Source organism: Filicampus tigris, chromosome 8, assembly GCF_054856515.1.
Source record: "Filicampus tigris isolate MCC_2025a chromosome 8, RoL_Ftig_1.0, whole genome shotgun sequence".
Taxonomy (NCBI): domain Eukaryota; kingdom Metazoa; phylum Chordata; class Actinopteri; order Syngnathiformes; family Syngnathidae; genus Filicampus; species Filicampus tigris.
Genome location: NC_141224.1, coordinates 4,410,319 through 4,429,010, shown reverse-complemented (window position 1 = coordinate 4,429,010; position 18,692 = coordinate 4,410,319). Strand labels below are relative to the sequence as shown.

General features: G+C 41.2%; 1 protein-coding gene and 1 long non-coding RNA gene across 2 annotated transcripts in view; both read left to right on the top strand.

The window, feature by feature from the left end:
• The first annotated feature begins 355 nt into the window (after nucleotides 1-355).
• Nucleotides 356-8,089, top strand: rragca (Ras-related GTP binding Ca). Its single transcript, XM_086037800.1, has 7 exons — nucleotides 356-801; nucleotides 4,029-4,232; nucleotides 4,393-4,592; nucleotides 5,886-6,000; nucleotides 6,076-6,218; nucleotides 6,441-6,589; nucleotides 7,436-8,089. The coding sequence occupies exons 1-7, from the start codon at nucleotides 619-621 to the stop codon at nucleotides 7,591-7,593; spliced, it is 1,152 nt and encodes a 383-aa protein (XP_085893926.1). The 5' UTR covers nucleotides 356-618; the 3' UTR covers nucleotides 7,594-8,089.
• Nucleotides 8,090-14,017: 5,928 nt separating this feature from the next.
• The window catches only part of LOC147143109 (uncharacterized), a 202,933-nt gene continuing 198,258 nt past the window's right edge, over nucleotides 14,018-18,692 (top strand). Inside the window, exon 1 of the long non-coding RNA XR_015087931.1 lies at nucleotides 14,018-14,291. This is a non-coding gene — a long non-coding RNA (uncharacterized LOC147143109). The remainder of the gene's footprint in view (nucleotides 14,292-18,692) is intronic.

The following is an 18,692-nucleotide window of genomic DNA, read 5'->3' as shown; positions in this document are numbered from 1 at the left end:
CTTGTTGGTCAAGAAGTCATAATAATTTCCGATATCTTTACGAGTCCGTTAACGTCTCCAGTGTGTTGTCGCCATCTGTCGGTGCCGCACCACATTGCTTACTACTTTAGCGTATGTTTTGATTTAGAAAACAGCTGTTCTGTGTTTACGCTGATGAAATAAAGATTTTACAAGGTAAGAAAATAACAAAAAAATATCGTGGAAGAATGCTTATTTTGTGGCTTGCTCGCCAAGTCACGAAACAAGTCAGGTGACAGCGACTAGCACTCTCTGGAGTGACAAATACTCTAGACCAATCGCATTTCGCATTGGACGCTGGTCTTCCAATTAGAACCAAGAAGGGCGGGATGAAATGCATTATTTTTTTCAAGGGAGAGGAAATCCGAATGAAACGTGTGGGCTGGAGCACAGCGTTCGCCATTCAAATGGAGCATTAACTGCCCAGCAGTCGCACTTTTTTTTCCGGCTACACGTGAGGTGAATCCCGTGGGTGAAAACACGGGCGTGGTGGCCGACAAGTGAAGGTTGGCGCCGGGCCCGGGAGGAGGAGGAGGAGGTGGAGGAGGTGGAGTGGGGATACCACCCGGGGGATCAGGCGACCGTCGCTTTTGGTCCAAAATGTCGATCCAATACGAGGTGGAGCAGCTTGCGGGTAGCTACGGGGTGGCCGACTCGTTCCCCAAAGACTTCGGCTACGGGGACGAAGAGGCGGACATCGAGGACAGCCCGGCGCCGTCCGACAACAAGCCGAGGATCCTGCTCATGGGGCTGAGGAGAAGTGGCAAGTCATCCATACAGAAGGTGTGCTAAGACGACAGCTAGCTTCGTCCTAGCATGTAGCTACAAATATCACATGCAGTAACTTAAGTACAGTACACTACTGTTAGCTACCAGCTAACCCCAATGCTAAGCTAAATGCTCCAAATCTTAGTGGAAGCGAGGCTGTAAATTATTAACCAGCCGGTCAGGGGCTCTCAGTGCATCTCCCTGTATATGTGGACATAATGTCATGTGACTTTTAAAGGGTATCGAACAGTGTCCAAATTGGCCTGAGCACAACAAAACAGCTACACCTTCCCTTTCCTGTAAGGTAGTGGTTCTCAAAAGTTTTGAAACCAAGTAAAACATCAAAAAGTACTTCCTCTCTTTCCAACTGCTGCCATCATAAGCGACATTACAATGCAGTAGTGTAGTACACCCAGATGCTCTTCAGAAATAAGTTCGTTATTGTAAGACTAACAACATGTGGCACGGTTTGAACTTTAACAGTGGTTAAATATAGGTAAGTAAAATTATTGCACTTGAATTGAAAAAATAAAAAAATACTCATTTGTTTGAAAACATTTTGAAAAGATTAAACGCAAATGTACTTGGAAGTTAAATATAGCTGAACTGTTTAACAAATGTACTGTGCCGGATTAAGAAAGTTTGAGCCACAGTTTGAAAATTTAATTCTGTAATGATGTCACAGGGGTCAGCAACATTTTAGAAACTGAACGCTACTTCTTGGGTACTGATGAATGGGCTGCCAGATTGATACCCACTTCTGAAATAACAAATTTGCTCAAATTTTCGTTAGTAATGACATTTCATTATGAAAAGACACTGATTGGTGATTTTTATATAATTCTGCCAGTGTTTACATTTTCTTATGATCATTTCTGCAACATTCGTCGAATATCACAATTTCCCACCACTAGTGAGATATTTTTTGAACAGGCCCGCGTGCTACTTATGTGGTCCTTGGGTGCTACCTGATGACCCCTGCACGAGAGAGAGAGAGAGCCTGCATATTAGTAGTACAAACTTGGAGAATCACTTTTAAGGCATAATAAAGGTTGCGTCGCAGAGCAAGGTGGGCGTTTGCCGCCATGGTGCGGCACCTTGAGTTGAAAAATGTTCAACGTTGGAGCGGCGTCATTGTGACGTCAAGACGGGTGTGCAATAAAGTTGGCGGAGTGATTTCAGAGTGCTAACACAAATAGACAAACCAGCCAGAAAAGCATCCATGCTACTTCCTGGTAGGCCGCTAAGCAATCACTTCCAAATACGGGCAAACGACCGCCGTCGTTCCTGCGCCCTGCCCGGACCCAGCAATTCATTTTGTGCCTTTCACAATGAAAGACCTTATTTGAGGAAATGCGTTGTCCTCAAGGATTTCTGACACATGAATGCGAATTCGCAGGGACCGGTGTCTTCTCAGAGCGCAGGCCACTTGATGACGTAATGCAGTCGTTGAAGCAACAGTGTTCATTTATGCAGGTAAAGCATGCACCCAATTATTCATTGGGGCATAACTTCAATTAGAGCTGATTTGAATTATTTATTCATCCAAGTGGAGCAAATACAACACGGTTATTTGTATAGCAGCATCGTTGAATAATAGCACGGCATCTATAGAACAGACATCTCTATTGGAGGTGTGGTATTTAATCATCCAATTGGACAAGGCACGCAACGACAAATTTGGGGCCTGGTTTCTATTCGAGCCGAAGCGGTCATGCGGTAGTTTCAGATATCAATTTGGGAGGTTATTGCTGGTCACGTTTAACACGTATAAAGTGGCGGGCATGCAGTTTCTTTTGTGGTAATCAGCTTTGAGTAGGCCCAGCAAACATGTGACGTGGCTTTTTGCTGCTTCACCGCGCGCGGTTGTGACTTGAAGAGCTCACGCAGCACTGCCAACCCGAGCTCCTTTTTTTTTTTTTTTTTTTTTTTTCCCCCGGGATGTGAGCTGACGTTGTTGATTGTGGGGTCACTTGCATGTGGTCTGCCATGCACTCTTTGCCTTGTCATGTGCGTGTGATGTCTGGCTGAGTGCTTGAAAGTAGAGCCCAGGTATCTGATAGGTTAAGATGGAGTTTATTTGATTACTATAAACCATACTTTAAAACACTCAACTTTGTTGAAAAAGCGAACCCATGCTTGAATCCAAACTTTGAAAGCCTAACCCAGGTTTGTAATAGTTGTTTAAAACACTAATCCAGAATTGAAGCACTACTTTGAAACAGTAAACAGGGTTTGAAACACTACTTTGGAATTAACCCTAACCCCAACTCTAAGGCCTAAAAGTACATTTTCGAGCCTGTGTTCAGGTTTTAAACAGGTACCACAGTTTCATATTATGGATTCAAATTAGGATTAAGATCAAATAAGGGTTTGAAAGTATGTTTTTAAACCTGGATTACGATTTTAAACCAAAGTTTGTGGGGTTCAAGCCAAGGTGAGTTTTTCAAAGTAGGGTTTCAAGCCGGTGTTTGGGATTTAAACAAAGGTTAGTGTTTCAAAGTGTGGGTTTGAGCTTGGGGTAGGGTTCTAAACAAGGGTTAAGGCCTCCCAAGTGCTTTTTTTTCCAGCCTGGGTTAGGATTTTAAAATTTGGTCTCACACCTGGTTTGGGATGTCAAATTGGAGATTTAAACATCTTTAGGGTTTTAAATGAGTGTTAGGGTCTCAAATGTTCAAGTCTGTGTTAAGGTTTTAAACAAGGGTTGGGGTGTAAAATGAGGGTTTCAAGTCTGGATTAGGGTCTTGAACAGAGGGTAGTGTTTCAAGACAGGTAAGGGTTTCAAATTAAGGTTCAAATCTTGGAAAAGGGTTTTAAACCGGTTAGGGTTTCAAATTAGGGTCTGCAAGGTTTAAGGCATGGTTAAGGTTTCAACTTTTCAAAGTATGGTTTCAAGCCAGACTTTCAAATTTGGGTTGCTTTCAAAGCAGGGTTTGTAGTCTGGCTTTAGGGCTTCAAATCAGGGTTTCTGTTTTGATGCTTCAATCTAGAGACCCACCTCAACCTCTTCATGCTTTTTCTTTGGCTTTTTCCTCACCAAAAGGAAAAGGAGTGTTAACTGAAGAATATGAACAGTGTGTTGAAAGCAAGTTAACTCAACAATGTTGAAATGTTAATCATAGACGGTAGTCATCCGATTTTGATCTCATCGAATTTAGTTGTGTCGTGTTGAACTGCTCTTTGGACTTGTCCGACGGTTTTAAGGAAGCTAAAAATGTTGTGGCCCGTTTTGTGCGTGGCAGGTGGTGTTCCACAAGATGTCGCCAAACGAGACCTTGTTCCTGGAGAGCACGAACAAGATCTACAAGGACGACATCTCCAGCAGCTCTTTCGTCAACTTCCAGATTTGGGACTTCCCGGGCCAGGTGGACTTCTTCGACCCCACCTTCGACTACGAGATGATCTTCAGGGGAACCGGAGCCCTCATTTTTGTCATCGACGCTCAGGTAAGGCATCGCATGCCACCTCTCAAGGCCGAAAATCGCCGTTTCAACTTTTTGACCCCCAAAGTACAATCGCCCAGTCGACTGTGATCTGACTTCCTATGACATGATCTACAGTCTGAATGATTTGTCTTGATTGCTTTCTTTTTGTTTTTATTGTCAGGACGACTACGTGGAGGCCCTGGGGCGGCTCCACCTGACTGTGTCGCGGGCGTACCGGGTCAACCCGGAGATCAACTTCGAAGTGTTCATCCACAAGGTGGACGGCCTCTCTGACGACCACAAGATCGAGACCCAGCGGGACATCCACCAGAGGGCCAACGACGACCTGGCCGACGCCAGCCTGGAGAAGCTCCATCTCAGGTACGCCGCACGCACCACACGTCGCACTTGACTCTATTTTAGTTTAGTTTAGTGTTATGGGGATGAGAGGGGGGGGGGGCACAGTCCCTCCATCTGAAATATGATTGGACCCTCCAGGTGCTAGGTCAGAATTTTTTTTTTTTGCGGGGGTGTTTTCAGATTTTTGCGGAAATTTTTGTTTTTTCTACATTTTCTCCCAATATCAAATAGAGAACTTAATAATGAATATCGATCAGTGTTTTCTGTAGAATTTTGGGGTTTGTAAAAAAAATGTTTTTTTTAAATCTTTTTTTTTTTTTTTCTTACTCTGTTTACTGCCAGTTGAAATGCAAATGAAAATCTGTTTTCAAATGCCGTAGCTAGATTTTTTTTTTTTGGATTCTCTTTTTAATGCTCCCCAAAAACGTTGTAGTTTCATCTGGGTGCCGCAAGATGGCGGCAAAGCACTTAATTAAAAGCAGCGAGGATCATAAAGCACCAACGCATCTAGCATGTATGCATCCATGAACCGATGTTACATAAACAACTCGGTATTTGAATTCTTCGAAAACCACTTTCACATGAGGCTCATCAATAGAATTAGCTAACACAAAGCAGCCCAAATAGGCTAGCACAAACCGACGTGATATCACACTGTAGGTACTCGTTAGCTTCGTAGTTTGACACGTCACTGTGACATACCACTTGTTCTGTCTAATGGAAAAAAAAAAAAAATTCAATGCTAGCAGCCACCTATCTTTGAGCATGACATTTACAGTAAACCCTGCTGTTTTGCTCATCACTCATTCCTTTTTTTTTTTTTTTTGCCTTGTGTCATGGAGTTAGATGGCAGCAGAACTTCACAACATTAAAAGAAGGCAACTCCCAGTTGAAGTTCACTGTCAACCTAATCCAAGAGAATTCAATTTATATTTAATCAAATCACATTATCTTTGCCTTACAAAAGTCGGCTTGGTTAATCCTCGCACACGATGCCAAAAGATCAGTTTAAAATGCCGTTTAAGTGCTTTGGGATCATAGTTTGGGGGGTATTGAGGGTTTAAACTCTTAATTAATATGGGCATTTTTTGTGAGGTGTGTGCAGTATTTTCACATTTTTACTAGCAGTAATTTCGTCAGGTGACTCGACAACTTGTCAAATCTGAATCAGCGTCACATTAGCCAGCTTCCGTCTCGTCACACCGTCGCCGTGTGACTGTCAGATTATCGCTTATTTTCAGGAAGTCAGCGGCATGCGTTGTTTCCTAACTTCCTGTTTTTTTTTTATTTTTTTCGCCTTTTTCCGCGGCTTAGCTTTTACTTGACGAGCATCTACGACCACTCCATCTTCGAGGCCTTCAGCAAGGTGGTGCAGAAGCTCATCCCGCAGCTGCCCACGCTGGAGAACCTGCTCAACATCTTCATTTCTGTGAGGAAACATTGGTGACGCCGCTTCCCCTTTGCCGCCCCCTCGCTGGAAATCCCGCCTTCCTTTCCCTTCCAGAATTCAGGGATCGAGAAGGCCTTCCTGTTCGACGTGGTGAGCAAGATCTACATCGCCACCGACAGCTCCCCCGTGGACATGCAGTCGTACGAGCTGTGCTGCGACATGATCGACGTGGTCATCGACGTTTCCTGCATCTACGGGTGAGCGCGATTCTTGGGTCAGGCCCGTTTAAAAAAATAAATAAATAAATAAAATATATACATTTTTGTCAAAAGGTTATATTGATGGGGGGGTGACTGAAATCGGGTTTATGTCAAGGAAAAAAAAAAAACTGAGATTTTATTTGAAGGCCATATCGCCCAGTCCAAATTTGTCTAATCTACCCCCCTCCCTCCCTCCCTCCCTCCCTGACGGCGGCCCAGGCTGAGGGAGGACGGCAGCGGCAGCGCTTACGACAAGGAGTCCATGGCCATCATCAAGCTCAACAACACCACCGTGCTCTACCTGAAGGAAGTCACCAAGTTCTTGGCGCTCGTTTGCATCCTGAGGGAAGAAAGCTTTGAGCGCAAAGGTAAACGGGCAATCGGACCAACTTAAAGTGCTCTAAACTGTTATGAGTGGGCTTGCTGAATGGAATCCCAAGTGCTTCAAACCTGTGGGTAAATAATCAAACACAATCAAATGGATGCAAATGAAGTATTAAAAAAAGGATAAAATTCATCCAATACATTATTTTTTAAGAATCAAATGGTTTAACTTTTACTTAATCACTATTTGCTTTATAAATGGATTTCATATCAAGTTTTTATTTTTATGTTTATGTTTTTATTGATGTACATTTATTGAAGATCAGATATTAAATACGATTAAAACGATTTGTTACAAATTGAAATGATATGGATTTTTTGGGGGACGGTTCTAATTTCAATATTTGGCGGAGTAAAATTTTGCTAACCAATTAAATAAATAATAATAAAAAAAAAAATGAATACATTTCTTTTTTGGTCCCTTAACACTGACAATAGTTGAAAATGCATTAGAATAAAGGAAAATGTCAATTTGAGTGAATTACAAATTACTTCATGATCCAAAAAATTGATGTCAAATTGAATTCAGATATTTTATTATCGTAGATTTTTAATTAATCAAATGAAATTCCAATTTGAATTCACAAAATAAAAAAATCTAAATACAGTGAAGGGTTTTCAAATAAGTTATTTTAAAATGTGTAAAAAAAAATATGAATTGGGAATGAAAAGGTTAAAATGTTTTTTTCAAATGCAGTGCAAATGTATTAAAAATATCACATGAATGTAGTAAATATGTTTTGAATTCAAGCAAATTCTTCATTCCAACATTCCATTTCCAGTTTTGCAATTTGAGCACAATTTCACGTCAATTTCGCCCCTCTTGTCAGGCTTGATCGACTACAACTTCCACTGCTTCCGCAAGGCCATCCACGAAGTGTTTGAGGTGGGCGTGTCTGCGCAGCGCCCGCCCGGGACGCTGCCCGTCGGCTCGCCGGCGCGCGCCAAGGCCGTGGCGCTCAACGGCACGCCGCGCAACACCGTCTAAGAACTCTTGACGCGCGGAAAAGACGCTAAGGACCAGCCAATAAAGCGGCCAAAGGAAGAGGCGAAGGCCCACGCGGTCAGCCAGGCCGAAAATGGCTACCCGCAGCGGACAAGGACTTCTTTCTTTGGCGTTTGACGACGACCGATGGGAGGGACCAATGGTCGCCGCGTTGGCAGGATTGTGATGCACCCACTCGACCACTTGTAAAGGAAAAATACAAAATACTGAAGGTAAGGCACGCAGGGAAGATGGCCTTACCAAAGCATCCCAGTTGCACCTCACCCCCCCAATGCTGCCGGGACGTCACTTCATGTGATTGCACGCGTCGAGAGAGCACACTCGAAAGGGATTGTATGGATGTGTGTGTGTGTGTGTGTGTGTGTGTGTGTGTGTGTATGCGCGTGGATGCACGTGCGAATGTTTGTGTGTCGGGTTGAGCTGGCGGGACTTTGTGTGTTCTTCTTCTCAATAAAGACAACTAATTCACTGCTCAGAATCAAGAGTGATTGCCATTTTTATTTGATCATGTCAAAAAAATCCCACATTAACTCCAAAGGTAGCTGTTTTTACACCACAGATGATATTACTAGGACAACACAACTGGGGAAAAAAAAAAGTGCTTTAGTACGCAATTACAGTCAGCATTTGGGGATTCACCCTTTTGCCTTTTTTTTTTCTCATTTTTGTTTATATTTATACTTTTTGTTTTGGGTGGGCATCTATCACATTTTCCTGGAAAATGCTTATTGGTGGTCCATAAGAGTTTTTTTTTTTGTTCAAACCAGAAGATGGCGCTGTAGGACTGTTTTAAATGTTGCAGCTTCGCCAGGTTTGTCAGTACTGTATGTATCAATTCTGCTTGGAAAAAAAAATAGCACGTTTGTTTATATAGAAGCATACATGCTTATTTTAGCCATAATTGAACGTCTCACTACACCTGCAAAATGTGCCTTTAATGTTGACTGAAAGAACATTATATCATATTACAGCCATAATTAGTCCTTTATGTGAGTCTATTCCATGAGGTATTTCATATTGTTTATTGCACATAAAAGCAACAAGTGCAGCAATTGAGGCTAGTAATCCTCCCAGTATCCACTACGGCCCAAGTGTCACAATTTAGCCGCAATAAAACACTGACAGCTCCTTTTTTTTTTTCTTTTTCTCTTATCCACTTCATTAAGCCGGTAATTTCTTTGGAAAAATACAGCCTCGCTTTAATCGCTCTCGCATTGTGGCTTTCCTTGTCTTGGATGCTCACTCAAACGGGCGCTAATTTCAGCTCAATTATGCATCCACATGCAGCCAGGCCATGCCCGGGGATGGGAAGTGTGACACAAGAGGAGAGATGGAGAATTAAGGCAAAGGGGGGAAGTTGGGGGTACGCTGAAATGATGATGACGGCCATGATGGTGGTCGTGCTCGTGCTCGTACGCCGTGATTTGTTTGTTCAAAGGTCACACTTTTGGTGAACAATCCCCTGTAAAGGAATCGTGCCTTCACAAAGACAACAACGTTCACTTCGGATTGATTTGATTCATTCAACAGTTTATTCATTGATCAATATTAGTGTGTGAGCGGCCTCGCATCATCCCTAGAGGTGTACCTCATATTGTGATGACCTCATTGAGCTAGATTAGGAGCACAGGAACAAGAGGAAGCGTTTACTGCGGATTTTGTTGTTGTTGTTGTTTGTTTACTGCGGATTATCCCCACATCCGTTATGTGCTGTGTGATGCAAGAAGGAACCAAGTTACAAAAGTACAAAAGAAAATAAAGTATTTTATTAGAGTAATAAAAACTTGAAAAGGGTACTAACGTAAAAAATATTTTTAAGTAAAAAAACAAACGATGCAGGAATTGTTTTGAGCTATACCTTAGTAAATCCAACTATTTAAAAATAATAATTATAAGAGTAAACTGCAAAATTACACCAGTTAAAACTTCAAATTTAATGAAGTAGATTACTGTGTATGAACAAAATTACGAAAAAGATTCCTGTATTGTATTCAAAATGTACATGTACAGTATATGTGTGTATATATGTATATGTAATTATGTATATATACATATATATATATATGTAAATATAAAAATGTTAATATAAATGTAATTCCCTTCTGTTTTAATTAGTGTTAAATTAGTTTAATTCCACTTGTGTGAGGTGTGCAGTACAAAATCTAACCACAAGATGAGGCTGTTTTGTACTCTCACTTTTCTCATTTTTTTCTGCTTCAAGCGACCACGAACATGTGGCCCTCTTCCCTCCAAGAGAAAGGATGACCACAGCCACAGCCACATTTATAATAAAATGTTTTATCATAAATGTTTTATCATAAAGGCAAGGCTTCCTCTCCACTATATCTAATAATAAACGAAGATATAGCAGTAATGACATAAAGCGAGAAAAGCCGACTTTGAAATGATTTTTCATGCAATGGCCCACTGTTCATCTTGGCTATCGTTACAACCATTAGGCTCTTAATAAAACGGCACCGTTATCTGTCATCTTTTATTAGCTGCTGAGGAATGAGGGGCGCAAAATGAATTTTACAGCCGAATACGAGATGTGCGACTTCATTTGTTGGATTGTCAGGCAAATTATTCCCAAGTGTGGTGAATCCATACTTAGTCGTGCTTCGGTATTTGCATATTCGCAGATTTTGGGGTGAATTTATCCGCTTGTTCTTCGCTGAAAATGTTGTCTATTCACTGTTTTTGTGCTCAGAAGCAAAGCAATAGAAGTAGTGCTTTGTCGCCATCTAGTGGAGTCTTGGTGTCAGTTCTTGACGGTATTTTTTGTTCTGCGTTTGCGAGATCCTTTTATTTTGGCAGTCCTTCAATATACCTGGTCTGTAGTCTACTTTGCCCCTATAATTGTGTGCAAACACCAGAGTTAGAATAGTTTGGGATTTTTCACTATGTAGTTAGTTTTTATTGCGTTTTCATGTTTGTTTTTAAAAATAAAGTTAGGTTAATTATTTTTTTAGAGCAGGTTTCTTGATTTTTTTAAATACTTCGATTTAGTTTGGTTCTGATTAGTTTCAATATTAGTTTTAGTTTTTTTTTTTTTTTAATATATGGAGAATTGTTCAAGTGGAAGATAAGGAAAAAAGTTGCATAATACAGTAAAGTAAACAACAATTCTCAAGCAACTGTTTGACCTTCCTTCTTCTGTACGGACATACATTTATACCAAAATAAATACGGATAATAAATATGGATCCCGAAAGCGCATGTACGATATTAACTAACAAAGACTAAAACAAAGGACATTTTCACTATAATTATAGTTAGTGTTAGTGAGTTTCATAAGCATAAGATGTAGTTTCAGCTACTTTGGAATCTAAATTTAAGAAAAGCATTTTCGTTTTTACTTTATTTCGTTCGTGTTTTTATTTTCAATTTTAGGTTTAGTCATTTCGTTAGTTTTCATTAACCATAAACCATAATAACCTTGGTGGATGCCAAAAGTAAGTTTAACATAACAAATGCTAGTGCAAATATTTGTTAGTCCATGTATGCTGCGATGTCAGTTTGTGCTAGCATGTTATTTAAACCAGTATGCTAGCTAAAACTATCAATGAGCCTTACGTTTGTTGAATACTGTTGTTTCCGGAACATTCATGATCCATTCCGTAACGTTCATTATTGTGTACATGCTAGATGCATGGTGTTGGTGCTTCCTGATCCTCTTCGTTTTAAGTGCTGTGTCGCCATCTTCTGGCATCTATACGCAATTACAAACCCCTTTTAGGGAGGGAACGTAAATAATTTGTTTATTTTTTTTGTGTTATTTGCGACAGGGCTCTTTCCCTCGTGAATAGCGGGGGTTCACTGTCCACGTGAACGATAAAAAAATTTTTTAAAAAAAGGACTTAAACTAATATAATAATGCACAGTGAGGTATTCATTTAGCCATGTATCTATTACCGGGGCGGCTCGAGGCGGAGGATTTAGTTTTGTTTGAGTTTTCTTGTTGGTCTGAAAAGTATTTGACACACTTCTTACTTGCGAATGAAGCTTATTAGATGTAACGAGGGCACGCCATTAATTCAATGGCCTCTCCTTGTTGACAATTTGAAAACATCAGGCAAATGGGCTTTAAAAAGAAAATTCTAGGATGTTTTTTTTTCTTTTCCTTTATGTTGATTATAGGGCGGATGTCCCATTGTGAGTCACATGGTGGAAAAAAAGAATAAATAGGTACTTGCATTTTGTTTTGTCCGTCGTCAGCACGTCTCACTCATGTTTGTTGGCGTACACAGTCCATGTGATATTTTAAGGAAGACTTTGGTAAGTATGCATCACATTTAATACCATCTTCACACACTCTGGTTAACAATGGTAAAAAAAAAAAAAAATGTTGGAAACAAATGTGGTTTTCCTATGAACAAACAGCAATTCAGTCTTTACAATTTTGATGAATTGACCTTTATTATTGAAAATATCGGTATCAGTGAGACTAGCCCTGTATTTACTTAGAATAGGATCAATACCAAATCTTACAGAATTAAAGTAATATGCATTAAGTTAGTATTGAATAAATTCCAAATCTGGCAGTAAAAGGTTTTGGAATTTGATTTTACACCCACCTTAATTATTTTGAAGTATCGTATCAGTGTTAGCAATATTGGCTTTGTATTTACTCAGTATTGGATCGGTACCCAGTAGTGGATTTAGCAATTTCGCTTCCATCCACCTTAATTATTATAACATATCAGTATCAGTGATGCTGGCCTTATCGTGACTATCATATCAAAATCTTGCAGTGTCAGATTTTTAATTTAAAACATATCCAAATCGGCAATATTGGCCTTGTATTGACTTGATATCACCTAATCTACTTGTAGTGTCAGATTTTGCAATGACTGATGCTTCCACCTTAATTATTACAAATGTCGGTATCAGTGATACCAGACCTGTATTGACTTGGTATCGAATTGGTGCAAAATCCTGCGGTATCAGATTTAGTCATTCGATGATGTAGTCACCTTAACTATCTAAAAGAACTGGTATCGACAATACTACTGGCTTTGTATCGAATCAATTTTCGATATCGCAGTATCAGATTTAACAATTTGAAGATGCATCCACCTTGAATAATAAAAAACATTTGTGCTGGCAGTACTTTCACTTGTACTGACTTGGTATCGCGCCAATCCCAAATCTCGCATGTCCGAATGAGTAATTTAATTTTCGCCACTATTGTGTATGTCTGGCGCGTGCATTTTCATGCATATCGCCTACATGTCTTCGCCTTGTTACACCAAAACAGATGGATCAGTCAGCCGCCACTTCGCTTACAATCTATGCGGCCTTGCGGTGAACATGCACATCACATTTTTTTTTTTTTTTTTGGGGGCCAATTTTTTTTTAGTGCGCGGGTGTTTGTGCACCCTTGTTAAAATAGGCGCCGCTCAGCCGAGGATGCTCTGGTCATTTGCAGGAAGCAGAAAAAAGAGAATATCGAGAAGGAGCATATGAAGTGGCAGCTTTGTGCGGCCACGCGGTTATCGACAGCTTGTCAGCAGCCTGCAGCCCTTTGTTGAGTTTTTGTAGCTTTGAGAAAGGGGGGGATGATTTTTTTTTTTTTTTTTTATTAATCAAATGGCTGTTGTGATATTGTGTCCTGCTGAGCCTTCTTCTACGACTTCTTGCTGGATTCCACACTTCAACAAAAGAAGAAGAAAAAGAAAAAGAAATACCCTTTAATTTTGTTTCATAGTGTGTTTAAAACAACTCAACTGCTGAGAAGCATTTGGGAGCAATATGGCAGCTTTAAAAACAAAAAATGCTGACAATGCTTCCCAAAAGTTTGATTGTTAACGAGTCTTCAAAATACTTTACTTAAAAAAGGCTTCTGGGATGACACATTTAGTCCTTAGATGATGTATTACAGTTTAGAATAATCAATAGACCTCCCCCCGCCCAAAAAAATCATTTCCTTATATTTTGCATACTTTTCATTCGGTTTTCCTCTTGAAAAGTAGGACACAAGTCCACTCGTGAGTAAATGGCACAGAAAATAACTTATATATATATATATATATATATATATATATATATATATACAGTATTAATTGTACATTCAAGACAGATTTAGAGCGTAAATGAGTGAAAATAATTGATTTTTGTGAGATTTTATTCAATTTACCTACCATTTTAAAAGTCCATGTTCAACAGGGTGAATTGCATTATATTGATTACAAATACTTTTGTCAATCAACATTTCAACGTGTTTAAAATGTTGTATTTTATTCAGAAATTAAACACTGACGAACTCTGTTCTCCCCTTTACCCGTTTTATGGCAAAAAACAACAACATTCCGAAAGCTCCTAATTATCGACCACCCCCATCTGAGTCTATAATGTGGTTCGGTCCAGTTAAAATCAGGTGCAAGGCGTCTGTTTTCTTGTTCGGACAAGTTTGCGTCATGGCAAGAGGGATATGTTTATTCTCTCCTAAAATGTCCACCTGGAAAAAAATAACAAGAACAAACTCATTCCAGAGAGGGACACGTGAAAGTAAAGCAAGAGATGGAGTTATGTAAATCAAACAGAGCTGAGTGTTGACACTTGTAAACCACTAAATACCACAGATTATCAACAAACAACTGACTACTGTCAAGTACATAACTCTTGTTGGCAAATTATGCAGACTAAATTAATTATTCCCAGTGGACCGTCTGAAAAAGGTAAGAAACTTTGTTTTGTTTTTTTTTGTTTAGTAATAGCCTCCTTCTGTATGCTAACTTCATTTTAGGTGACTATCATTGGAGTTTTCAATTTAACATTAACAGCCACTAGTCTAAACAATTTGAAGCTTTTACCTGAAAATATGATAATTATAGACAATAATCTAAAAGGGGATTTGTCTGGTGAGGCCTTTTGGTCTGTTCGTGCTCCACCATTTGGAATCTGCTTGACATACAGTCCTGTTTGTGTTCAGTGATCCAACACAGTAGCACTGTTTTCCTTTATCTGCCTTATTTGCATGTGTGAAAAGATATGTACAGTAAAGTACATATATACTGTAAAGTAAATATATGCAATATATTGATCTACACTACAAACGCCCTTGAACGGGCATCATACCTTGTGATTGGCCAGGGTTTGGCCTATTTTCACCTGCTCCATGATTCCTTGCAGCAATTGTTCATTTCAAATTAATTTTTAAGAAACACTTGAACGCAATTTTTTGCATCTCCTCCATGTTGATTTGTCCAGTGGGCTGCGTTTAATAATTGACTGTAAAAAAATCTATTGTCAAATTTATGCTTATGTAACAGTAATGCTATGGTGGGTTAAATATCTTTGGGGAATTTTTGGCACACAGATTGTTATAGCCTACAGGCAGTCGGTTAATTGCCCGTCCCTGTTTTTAGTGGATCCTTAACCCATTAAGGACGGGAGCGCATAACCGCGTTTCTACCACTAGAGCCGAGAGCGCTGTTGCGTCTTTCTACCTTTAAAGCCGGGAGAGCGGATACGTCACTGTATTTTTTAATCCAATTCTCCGTCTCTTAGCCAATTTAATGCATCAGAATATACACGTGAGGATGTCGTGGAATTTTTTCGAGCCGCAGGTAGGCTAATGGCGGACGCCGTTGATCGCCGGGAGCTCCAATGAGTAACGGCAGTGCTATACAGACGCGCACGGCCAGTGGAACCAGTCGAACGTGATCTGATATGGTTTGTAGACAATGACGATATTGACGTCTTTGTAACAGAATAGAGGATGGTAATCACCACTCGATTTTTTAAAAATCAAAATAGCGCTTCTCTTGCACTGACGCGTTATTTTCACATCTTCGATTGAAACAGTAAATAATGATAAATTCTGCCTGTGTGATAGCCACATGTCTAAGATCTTTAATTCTTTTGGAATTATGTTTCTGTCTGCTACAGGGGAAAACTCCGGGTTTTCAAAGGTAATTCCAAAGACAACCTCAGGTTTTGGGGAGCTGTTGAGACAGGCGCTTTAGTCCTTAGCAAGAAAATGTGCCCAAAATGGGGAGGTAAAACTGCAATACATGCAGTTCTGGCCACAGATGAAAACCTGCAATAAAGTCAATCCGCAATAACCGAACTGCAAATTAGCAAGGGAACACTGTAAATATTCTGTTATTTATGTGAGCTGCTATTCGTAATTTCCGGTCGCCCGTTATGTTAAAATGGAGCTAATTTACGCAATAAGATGCCTGGGAACTACTTTTAAATTGTGGGGGGAAAAAAATACATGTCTTCCTCAGCGCGACAATGTATCGCACAACGTGGCGGATCATAGCCTGTACTGTAGCTTCTTGCCCAATCTGCATTTCATCCCTGCACTTACCCGTGGTGTGTGACTGACTCTGTTTTGTATTCGTGCTTACACGGGCACACACGCGGCAGGAGTTAGGCACCGCAGCCCTCCTGGGTGTTTTGCGCTTCGGATTCACGCCGCTGAATCCTCTGACTGCGCCATTGTTATTTAAATGTGCGAGGGCGATCAGCGGCGGGCATTAATGGCATCCGCAGCACACACTCACGCGCGCGCGCGCACACACACGCACACACTCGAGCGTCAGCCTTGTGGATGCACCTTGAGGGCCACATGAATAACAAATAGCAGGCGACTATTTTCGCCGCATTAGTCAGCAGTCTTTGGACTGAGGGGGCGTATTAGTGACACTCCTCCGCCGCCATACATTTTTACGCACGACGGTATAATATTTAATTCGGGACTCGCCGCTGATTCAAGTTGGACCAAGTGGGACGGGAGGCGGGCTGAATTTTTTTTTGTTTTTTTTTTGTTTTGTTCTGTCAAGGCTAATCAGAGCTTGGACGGAGTATGTGAGGTGATGGTATTGTTTTAACACAGGTGAAGATCCCCCCCCCCCCCGACCCCTCCACTCACCAAAATTGGATTAGACAGGCACCTCTGGCCATTAAAAAAAAAAAAAAAAAAAAAAAAAAAACACTGCTGTTGGAATTGTTGGACATGCTGCTTCTCAACTTGGTGTCCTGATATAATTATAGGACAGTTATTGATTGAGGCTAAACAATCAAATTGCTCATTGGATTGGTTGGGGAGTAGGGTTAAGTTTAGAGGGTTGGGGTTCGGCTGTTAGGTTTCAGGGGTAGGTATTTTTTTTCATGATTCATCGGTCCATGTTTGTGCGTTAACGCCAACACTACTGCTGGAATTGTCGGACTTGTTGCCTTTGAAACTGGTGTCCCGATACAGTTAAATTCGGGTTATTGACCAAGGCCAAACAATCAAAATCCTCTGGCGCAGAGCCCCGCTCAGCATCTAATAAGTCCTCAAACGATCTCCGCTTGAGTTTCAAATCAAACCCCCTTGTAAAGACTTTCACAATTGCACTAGACGTTCTCTCTGTGTTAGGAGATGGCTACGTTAGGTTTAGGTGGATAACGGATAGGCAAGTTTGACATTTGGGGCTCGTGGGTTGCTACTGTGGTGTGCTGATGAATGAGGTTAGCGTGCTTCGGTTTAGTGTTGATCCGAATTGAGCAGTTTGCCTTTTTTAATCGATTTTGCAGTGGCTCACTTTGATAGCTACGCTTTTCCGTCGCTCTTGAAAGATCAGTCCAAATGCTCAAAACGGCTGAAACATGGCGAGCTCTGCTTTGAAAATGGCTCGGAGTGAATGAGAGAGTCAAGAGAGTGAATCGGGTAAGATTTAAAATGTTACTTAAATCGTTGCAGTTAAATACAACTTTTTTTTTTTTTTTTTAAGAAGGTGACCCAAGAACCGATTATTTCCATTTCCATTATTTCCTGCAGGGATAAAAGTATTCAGTAGTGCAACAAATAGCTGCCTCCCCATAAAACAAAGCCAACTAACGCGCAAGAGATGATGATACAAGCATTGTTCTCTTTTTCGTGGCCCACGCTCTCGTTTTTTAAAATGTATTTATTTTTTTTCCCTCCTCGTTGTTGTTTGTGTCGGAATTTGCGTGTCCGCGTGTGTGTGTGCGCGCGCGCGCGTTTCGGAGTGTTGTCACAAGTGATCCCATTTTCATTACTCACCGCCTCAAAGGAGGAGGTGAGGCCCTGGCTGGCTCGCCACAGTGATAAATGCATTACGCCAATAAACTCTGTCGCCACTGAGGTGCTGAATGCTGACACACACGCATGCGCGCGCAGCCCCCCCCCGACCACACACACACACACACAGCTCAAGTGAGAAAAGAAGAAAGAGGCTGCCAGTGGCGAGAGCGATGGATAGATAAAGGGAGTAAAGAGACAAGCAAATGGGAAGAGAAAGACAGTGACAGCCCACAGGAGATGAGAAAGAGGAGATGGAGGGCGAGAAAGAAAATAAACAGAAATGCGAGTGTGGGGGTAAGGGTCTTGGGAGGGGGGGGGGGGGTTGGAGAGGAGAAGTGACAGGCGCTGAAGAGCGACAGGAAGGAGCGGAGACGGACAGGAAGTCGGAGGGAGGAGGTGGGATGTAATAGGCAGCGGCCGAGGGGGTTGCTAATGACTGTGTGGAGGTAAAGAGAGAGTGGAGGATGTCCGCCTTGGCATCTTAAGAGCAGTCAGCGGTGGTCTGCGAAGGCCCGCAACTTTTTCATTGTTTTCGGTCACTTGCGAGGGGTCCTCGGTTTCCGTTCTTATTGTGGCTACGTTATGCCAATTTGGAGAGTAGTCTGATTTGTAACTCGTGCTGAATGTCAGGCTCATCAATTAGACATTTCGTAACACACCACCAATGAAGAGGAAGACACTCGCTTCCTTGTTACCGTATAGCAGATCGCACCGTTCCTGCTTCCCGCTGTCCCCGTGAGGAGAACGTCTCATACGTTGTAACCTTATCCCTCCGTAACTTCTCTTTATGAACTTTCAGGAGTCCCTGGTTACATGGGTGTTTCCAAACTAAGGGGCGGGGAACTTATGCAAGCCATTGGAAACACTTGGACTTGTTTCTCTATGTGTGTGCGCGTGTGTGAGTGAAGGATCACTGTGTCCACGCGTCATAATTACGCCAAAGCGTTACATTGCAAAAACATTCAGTCACATCTACAACCTTGTAAACCTTATCAGATGGTGTCAACAAGTCTGCTGTTGATAGATATGAAAGCAGAAG